This window comes from Lepisma saccharinum, chromosome 2 (assembly GCF_977018435.1).
Source record: "Lepisma saccharinum chromosome 2, izLepSacc3.1, whole genome shotgun sequence".
Taxonomy (NCBI): domain Eukaryota; kingdom Metazoa; phylum Arthropoda; class Insecta; order Zygentoma; family Lepismatidae; genus Lepisma; species Lepisma saccharinum.
Genome location: NC_139230.1, coordinates 105,700,012 through 105,709,231, shown reverse-complemented (window position 1 = coordinate 105,709,231; position 9,220 = coordinate 105,700,012). Strand labels below are relative to the sequence as shown.

At 39.6% G+C, this 9,220-nt stretch overlaps 1 protein-coding gene across 5 annotated transcripts in view; it reads left to right on the top strand.

The window, feature by feature from the left end:
• Window positions 1-8,406: 8,406 nt before the first annotated feature.
• Ca-alpha1D (Ca[2+]-channel protein alpha[[1]] subunit D) overlaps window positions 8,407-9,220 on the top strand; it is a 1,588,055-nt gene continuing 1,587,241 nt past the window's right edge. For all 5 annotated transcript variants that reach the window (XM_083117527.1, XM_083117525.1, XM_083117526.1 and 2 more), the window contains exon 1: window positions 8,407-8,536. In XM_083117527.1, the coding sequence (XP_082973653.1) occupies window positions 8,509-8,536 (28 nt within the window). In that variant the 5' untranslated portion in view covers window positions 8,407-8,508. The remainder of the gene's footprint in view (window positions 8,537-9,220) is intronic.

The window sequence follows — 9,220 nt, the reverse complement described above, 5'->3', positions numbered from 1 at the left end:
AACATTTGTGCTGATAACGGAAGTATCTGAGGTTCACGTTGTTACATTACGGCTAAAACACGTACAACCACAGTAACAATGTAATGATGAATCAGTAAGGAATAAACTGCCCTGTTCACAGTTCCAAACTATTACATGTGTATCCGGTGCATAGGTAAACACAGTCGTCGGAGAGTTTTTATTACTACTACTTATATCCCTGTATTTTCAACCATTTTTGCCACTTGCCTCATAATGCCCTGAATATACATTATATGATGTGTTGCTTACCTTTGGAATTTTGAGTTCTTTCATTTCTATTTTGTCATCTGTTCAGTGTGTTACAGACAACTAGTATCAGAAGGACGAAGTGGATAGACTAAATTGTAGATGCCAACTTGGTAACTAGATTTGCAAATATGACATGTAAGCAGAGACAAAACTCGATATGACCACTTCCACTTGAATTCTATTTTCTTTCTACCATTTTTCGTATCGTTTGTTTAGGCCTACTTCCTGTTAGGTTAAAGAACTTGTTTTCTCGTTTTCTTTTACGGTACATAAAGTGGCTGATTGTAGCTGTGTCAATTTTCACAGAATATGAGTGTTCCTGGCAACCCTGTAAAGCATCGCTTCACGACGGGATATGACGTCACAAATGCAATCAAATGTTGTGTGTGGTTGCCAGCATTCAGGCGGCAAAACGAGATTTTTTGAACGACTGTAGCGCCGAAATAATGCACCAACGAGAAAAATGTTACTGAGAAATGTTGTTTGTTTTGATGTCCTCTATACGTTTCCGTGGCCCGTGGGCGCCATTAAAATGACACCCTGTATAATCAAAATTAATGTATTGGCGCTACTCAAGGAGGACACGCTCCGGTTTGTCGCCCTTGCAAGCATGTGATAATTTCGGCTACCAATGAGGAGTGTAATGGGTGACCCTTCCACATAGTACACCCAATTGTCAACCTCACTTCCATGTAGTACATCCTGGACTGCGTTTTGCAAACTAACGAGTCTCTGGCGTTGTCCTGTGTTTTGTCCTTATGAGCGCTAAGTGTCCGACTACAGCCTTAGCTTTTAACGCAAGTAAGAATATATTAGTCCTCCGACATTACAGTTATGTTATAAAGTTTTATTTTAGTAATGGTAAAGGGCTGGATCCCGTATAATGTGACGGGTGGAAAATAGCCTAAGTGCTGACACACCCAAAATTTCGAATTCAATCAATCAATCAATCAGCTACCATGATGATTGTATCAGTGTACAGCCTAAAACTTTCCGTGCTACATTGGAAATTCAAGCACTTTAGATTGGAAGTCGCCTATTTCCAATAACTTTCCCCTATTTTCATTTTTTGCTATGTGCACTAATAACGAATTTGCATATGGGACAAGACTTTCGAATGACCCTGTATTTATAATAACTGGGAATATAAACATCATTTTCATGTACTTTGATTCAAACAATATTGTATTTGTATTGTATTTCACTTCTGTTATACTTTTACTTTGGAATTATAGGAATTTGTCTGTCCAGATATATTATCCGGATACCATCGGCAGCCCATTTTAAAATTTGGTACAGTTATTCAGTAAGAGTGTATGTAGGTTATAATTATTTTGAAAAAAAATACCGTTTTTGAGAAAATGTTTACCAAACTTTTCTTGACACCACCTTCAATTGTCTTTTTACCCCGGCATATGCATGCCATATCTCGTGTGAAAGAGCCCTTCAAGAACATTCCAACTTCTATATTGCAATTACAAGTAAAAGATGCTAAAAATAAATGGTCAAAATAGCACATTTTGTACCGCTGTAATCTCGGAAATATGAATCTGCAACTTTTGCACTATTTCCTACCTCAAGTGACGCTTCCAGTATGCCAAATTTCAAATGAATCAGAAAATGTAAGATAAGGATCTTGTTGATTTGCCATGGAATAACCCTATAGAATCATAAATTCGTTTTAAAAATAAGACAAAGTCCAATCATAATATTCCCTTCTTCGATTCGTGACAATGATGCAAAACTATTGGCAAATTACGTCCCTCAGTTCATGGTTAGGGAAGTAATCGAACTATGTGACTACTCGAGAAGGAAAATTGACTTTTCGGTTTGAACAATAGGTCCATCTCTTATTGACCTATGTGCAGAAATTGAACTTCGATACACATTCTGCAAAATTATAGGTAAACATGTTAAAACCATTTCTTGTTAGAGAAACATCTCTAACATTTGAAGAGTTCGAGGTGTGAACTCGCCTGCTATTTCTGCAACCCGACGTACGCTTGAGTTAATCAGGTGTGCTATCTGCAAGGCTTTTGCTTATCTGAACTCTTCCAGCTCAGAGACTACCACAAACCTAATGCACTGCATGCAATGATAACTGCTACACATACAGATAATAGAAGGGTAGGATAAATAAACTAATTAGAGTGTCCAGGTTAAAGATATCCTTTCGACCTACTCCTAAGAAGGATAATCGAACAACCCAGACACAATTTACAAATGCAGACTTGGATTTCACTAGTCAACACACTTATGGTAGAAGTTTGGGGAATTGCTGATTCTTATTGCGTTCCAGCCTCTGATGCTTGAATAGAGTACAAACATTTTCTGGCACGCGCATTTTTATTTGTATTGCATTTATAAGTTAGAAAAATGCTACTGTTATATGTAGCATATAAAAGCACATAACACGTAAAAGTATTCTGCATGTGCTTCTTTTATTCTTTTGCTACAGGTAAGTAAGCTGCTCAAACGCAACGCTTTCGAGTCAATAACATGCCAGTGCTGACATTGATGACATTGAAAATAACGCATACGAGTTGCCTTCCTAAGCTGAAGGCAATTGCGCCAGTACGGTTGTGAGCTTGACAATGAGGATCATTCTTGTGAGGGGCTGCTAGTTTTCTTCCTATGATTGTCTTATCGCCTTTGCAACAAGCATGGTAAAGTTGAAGATTAGATGTTGTAAACATTTCCCTGGCAATTTTGTTATGCGTGTGCATTCTTTGTTCCTAAAACACAGAAGAGACGTAGGGATGGACGATATCGAAAATTTGATATCGCGATATATCGTCAAGAAAATATCGTCACAGTCGACACGCTAAGATATTTTTCCCATAGCTTGATATCGGTGATATGTCTCCGCGATAAGTGTTGCCAGATATCGTGAAGATATATCGCCTACACGATATAGATATTCAAAATATCGTGACGATATATCGCCTACACGATATATATCGCCAAATATCGTGACGATATATCGCCTACACGATATAAATCGCCAAATATCGTGACGATATATCGCCCACACGATATATATATCGCTAAAATATCGTGACGTTATATCGCAGACACGATATATATCGCTAGAATATCTTGACGATATATCGTCAAATATCGTGACGATATATCGTCAAATATCGTGACGATATATCGCCGAAATATCGTGACCATATATCGTCTAGTTGATATCGCCTGGGCGATATTTTTTCAATATCGCGATATATCGTCTGGATGATATATCGCCCAACACTAGAAGAGATTTTTTGGAAAATCAGTGAAAACAGCTTATTAGCTGTACTTTGGTTGTGCGGTTGGCGATCAAGAGAAAGACTGAGCATTCCACGTTCACTGTAAGATATGTGAAGTCAATTTTTCAATATGGTTGCATGGTAAAAAACGATCGATGACATTTGCTGTACCTACAATTTGGTGAGAATAAAACAGCCACTATAATATCTGTTATGTTTGTACTTTAGATATGTCTTGATATTTTAGGAAAAGTAAACATAAAATATCTGCCGTGTCTCATGATGACAGTATGACTGTTCCAAGTGAGCCAATTAAAACATGATGATGAATAGATGATAGTATCGACCGTCAACTGTGGTTGAGAGTCCTCCGATGAGGATTTTCTTCGATACTTGTAACTATACATCTGTTAGTCACTTACATCCTGCTATTCATAGCTTCTTCATAATTTCTGAAACTAACTGCATTTGAAATAGAAAACATTAGCCTGAAAATGGATTTTGCAATGTTCAACTTGTAGTGAAATGAACATTTTTATTTCATTTGCTAATTTGATTTTTAGAACTCCCTGTACGAGTAGAGTAAGGTGAGGCAAGAGTGCGCAGTTTACGTTCATAATTTTATATTCAACCTATGAAACTACAGACACACCTTACCCTAACCGTGGGGTAAGACTGCGATCAAGTTCGGGTAAGAATGTGCACTTTCTACACAGTGTATAAAAAGAAACACAAATCACCTTAGAAAGTTCTTCTATCATATGGGATACATTTCTCGTGACATTCCCACAGAAGGCACAGTGAATCCCGTCCTGCACTTGGGTTAGGAATGGCTAACACAAATCACAAATAAAGGTTCCTGTTTCATACGAGGTGCAATTTTCATGCCACCACTCGTCACATGTGGAACACTGGATCCAATCCTCTACTGGAGGATCGCTGTACTTCTCATTACAACCTGGGCAATTGTACTCTTTCTTCTGGCGTTTTCTGCTTGCTACATATTCTTCAACAACGATGTTCTGTTTCTGTTTCCCCTGAACTTTCTTCTTACTCTTCTCAGCCAACGAGGCTTCCAAGTTGACTTTGAATGGAGATCCAGTTAACACCTGACACTGCCTTCCCTTTCGTCGGCGGTGCAGAATATGCTCTGCACGTGGAAGTGGCGATATCTGGTTAACGGAAATGTGCCCGTATTGTTAACCCCACTTGTTGGAGCTGATACATTTGTCATAGTAGAGAGAAGAAACTCGTCCTCAGTGAAGATGTCTTGATTGAAAGGGCATAATCCAGTCACTTCAAAGCCCTTCATGGCATTCCCAACTGTAGCTGCCTGCCCATATGCCTTTGTAAAAATGGATGCCACTTGGAAAACTGTGATTGGGCGACCCGGATGGTCACCACTTATCACACTCAGATAAATGAAACGACTTCAGTGGACCAAAAAATGATCTATCTAATAGCTGGGCCTTGCAAACCACACACTTGCACCTGCAAGGCACACACTTATGGGGTAAAACTGCGCACGTGCGCAGTCGTGCCCCGTGCTGAATTCCTGAACAAATCACGTGATGCTGCCCAGAAATTGCACAAAGCAATGGAAACTAATACACAGGTGGACTAGGCATTAACACAGCTTCTTCTATCCATCAACATCGTAATATTGTACACATTCACAGTGACGTAGTACTCAAAACACGTAGTACCAAAATAAATAGCAAACACCCTCAAAATTTTTTCACTTACCTCTCTCAACACAACGAATTTCAAACGTATCTTCACCAGTGTCCACACCTAGCTACCATCTTGGACGAAGTAACGGTGGCAGCTCGAAAAACCGGTGCGCAGTCTTACCCGCCGCGCAGTCTTACCCCACCTTACTCTAAATCCTAACATCAACCAATATTCTTTTTTCGACTATAATAATTGCGTTATTGCTTAATCTATTTTTCTCCAAATATTGTGAGAAATATAATTTAAAATTTTATTTATTGTTATTTTGACTTTGAAATCACCGTGTACAAGGGAAACTGACCATGTTGACACAATGAACTTTTATGAACTGAATTTTCACTTACAGTTTTGTGTTCAGAACATCATTCTGTTTGAAAAAATACATTTCCATGTACAGTTATGAAAAAAATACTTCCTCCATAGAGCCTTTATATTAATAGTCCACGACTGTACATCAAATGTCACAATAAATATCACACTTCTGTGTCAATGTTATTTTTGGGACACCCTGTAGACACAAAGTGTGACGTGACAAACATTGTCTTGAGCTGAGTTTTGGATTCAGCGGGTCGGAGTTATTTCAGAATACACATTAAAGTGATTTCTACAGGAAAATGTTAATATTTGTTGGCTGGTGTTATCAGAACAACAATATCGGACTTTTGTCCTAAATATTTAAGTCAGTATAAATATAACTTGGATAGAACTTGATTGATTGATTTGGTCTATTTAACTTGGCTTTTCTGCCACTGTTGCCTAATCGATAAGAAAGGGATGCTCAATTGACTCACGACCTCCCTCATATGATGAAATTGATGAAAGGACACAAAGAACACCATGCTTAGGCCTCAATTCGGACCCGGGAACTCAGGCGTCGTAGCGCGCTGTGATAACCATTCCACTACGATTGCCGGCAGTTGGATAGAACTGAAACTAAGAAATATACATATATAGGGTGGCACATATTGTATCTACCAATAGAAGTTGGCAACCCTGTCGGAACGTAGGTGCGCAAGCGCAGATGTTTCTCATGCTGCAAGTCCCGCAGTTAGTCTGCCATAGAACGTTGGCCGGTTCAGACACGAATGGTGGCAGTAGAGGCGTTCATGAACGGGCCCCATTCAGGAGACGCAGGAGACACTGAGGGTCGACATCAACCAGTGCCAGAGCGTCACAACATGATACGATGGGTCACACAATAGAGAGCCAATGGCAGCGTGCAGAAAAATAAGTCTTCAGGTCGAAGGAGGCGGATTCTCCGGCGCCCTGATGCTTCCCAGTGCAGTACCTACTGCGTCTCCTGAATGGGACCCGTTGGAATGAACACCTCTACTGCCACGATTCGTGTCTGAACCGGCCAACGTTCCATGGCAGACTAATTGAGAGACTTGCAGATGCCTAAGCATGGGAAACTTCTGCACATGCGCACCTGCGTTCCGACAGGGTTGCCAACTTCTATTGGTAGATACAATATGCACCACCCTGTATAATATGCATCGTCATCGGTTGCTTTGCTGTAGAGAGTTGAATAATATTAACCCTAGCTTACCAGAGAGGGCGAGCTGTGAGGCCCACCTCCTCTATTTTCTCGATTTTTCAACTGTGAAATTTTTTATAAAAAATTGAAAATAGATTTCATTGTACCCTATGTGTCCCAAATATTTCTGTATAATTTTTATTCATAAGAACATAAACATAATGTAAATGGGAGGGAAAATGCACTAGATAGACCTATCAGGAATCATCTTTGAATGCGTGTTTCTCGAGAGACTCATGCCAGTGAGAGTGTACAATTGGTTGATAATGATGGTAACTTTTGTAATTATTATAATTAATAAACAACTGCACCACTACAAACAAAAATGCATTAATGAAAAATTATTAACGTTTTTGTGAGTTTTAGTGAATGATAAATTTTTTGTGTGACACTAATGCAATAATTGTTTAATATTTCTTATTAATTATGGCATTTTTTGTAATTATTATAATTAATAAATAACTGCACATATATAATCAAGAAAGGATGTAGTAATTCAATAACAAAATGGTTTCTTGAAGTTTAATGATAAAGAAAAGTGTGGGCCTGTGAGGCACCCTCCGAGGTGAGTTTCTCGTACGGCACGGTTTGGTTTGAGTTGGTGTTTTAAGTCCACTTTGTGCACAGTAAGGCTAATCGGGACTGGACCTACAGTTTAAAATGGAATCCGAACCACTGTGTGCTTCCACGGGGTATCGAAACCGGGACCCTTTGATTACAAGGCGACGACGCTACCAATGCGCCATAGGGAGGCCCTCGTACGGCACGGGTAAGCTAGGATTAACAACATAAATACCATGTAGTGGTATGTCAGTCAGCAAAATTGTCTATTATTTACACAAACTTCACAATTATATTTACATTTTCAACCCTAGTACGTGGTTCGTGGACGTTATAATATTCAAGATGAAACGGGTGTTATGGAATCACATTATCACACGAATTTTTATATTTGGGGTGGGTATTTTATATCGCCTTTAAAGTTTTCTAGGTAATTCACGACGATGAGGATGAATGGAAAATCGATGACACAGATGATGGCGTTACAGACAGAATGAAACTTTCACGTCTTGCCAAGAACTGTTGCTTTATTGTCTCATAAATAATAAATATTTTTGTCTGAAATAATAGTTCCGAAGTATCGACATTTTCAACAAGAGAGAGAGAGAGTGGGGGGAGAGTATATGTGTTAGATCTCATGTTTGAGTTCAGCCTCAAACCGATGAAGCCTGTATGGACGAAACAAAAGTTAAGAAAGAAACCTTTTCCTGTTTCATTTACTGGTTAGCTCATTTACCTGCAATAAACCGGAAAGAGGTATTTAGAATGCTGTTGTCTCCGTTCGCGTATCGTTTTTCAGAACTATTCTCAGTGTGCGATGGCTCTAGAGAGAGTTACTTTTTCAAATCTATTGTCGGTGCTGAGACCGTGGCCTAATTTCTTTCCGTCTGCGCGCAGAACGGTAGCTCCGGGTGTGGCAATAGGTATTTTCTCCGAACGCCGCGAGATGACTCTGAACTGGAGCGCTGCCAGCGAGCAGAAGCGAGCGATTCGTAGTGCCAGGTAGACTGCACCAGACGTACACCGCTGATCACAAAGGCTCCGTAGGGTAGTGGGTGTGTCAGTGGCTAGGTCCCGAGAGTCATGGCTTCAGCCTGGGAGCACGTGCTGCATCGGTAACCCGGGTGTGTGTGTGCGTGTCGCGAGCCGAAGATGGATCCTGCCTCCCCGCCGACTCCAGGTAAGCAAGCGAAGGGAGAGGGCGGCGTCGCAAAACGTAATATCGTTTGTTTTGGTTTTAGCTTTCAGACCCATGAACTTGCATCTCGGCAAATACCATGAAAAGCAAATACAGAGAAAATAAATGTTTAATGTATTTTGATTTGATTTTCTCGTGCAGACAATGGAAAGCGCTAATCTTACGAATTCCATAAATCGCAATCAACAAAAATAGAGTGCGCCGCGAAAATACCATAATCTGCGTGACATGAAAGTACCATGCGAGTTATGTAATGAAGTGTTTTTAGATGTATATGGCGCTTTCTTTGACAGTTTTAGGTCTTTTTTATTTCAATTTCGTCGCCATTCTTTGTTAATGTGTGACACGTCAATTACAATAGATTAGAAAAAGTTTTGGTAAAATGGCACCTTTTTCCAGGGAATACTTTGCTTGTAAGATTACTGTTACGAACCGAGACAAGGGAAGCGCACGTGAAGGTGGTTTATGAACCACGCCCGTCGAATCAATACTCGCGACCCTCAACTCTCAAACTTCGAGAGGGTTCAAGATCTATCTTCTGTTTCAAAACAATTCTCAAACTTTTTACTGGTGTAAATCAAAGTATTTTTATCATATATATCCATGTAAGTGTTTTTCTTTTAAATTATCGTTTAATTTCGTTCATACGAAAGTATTATGTAATAT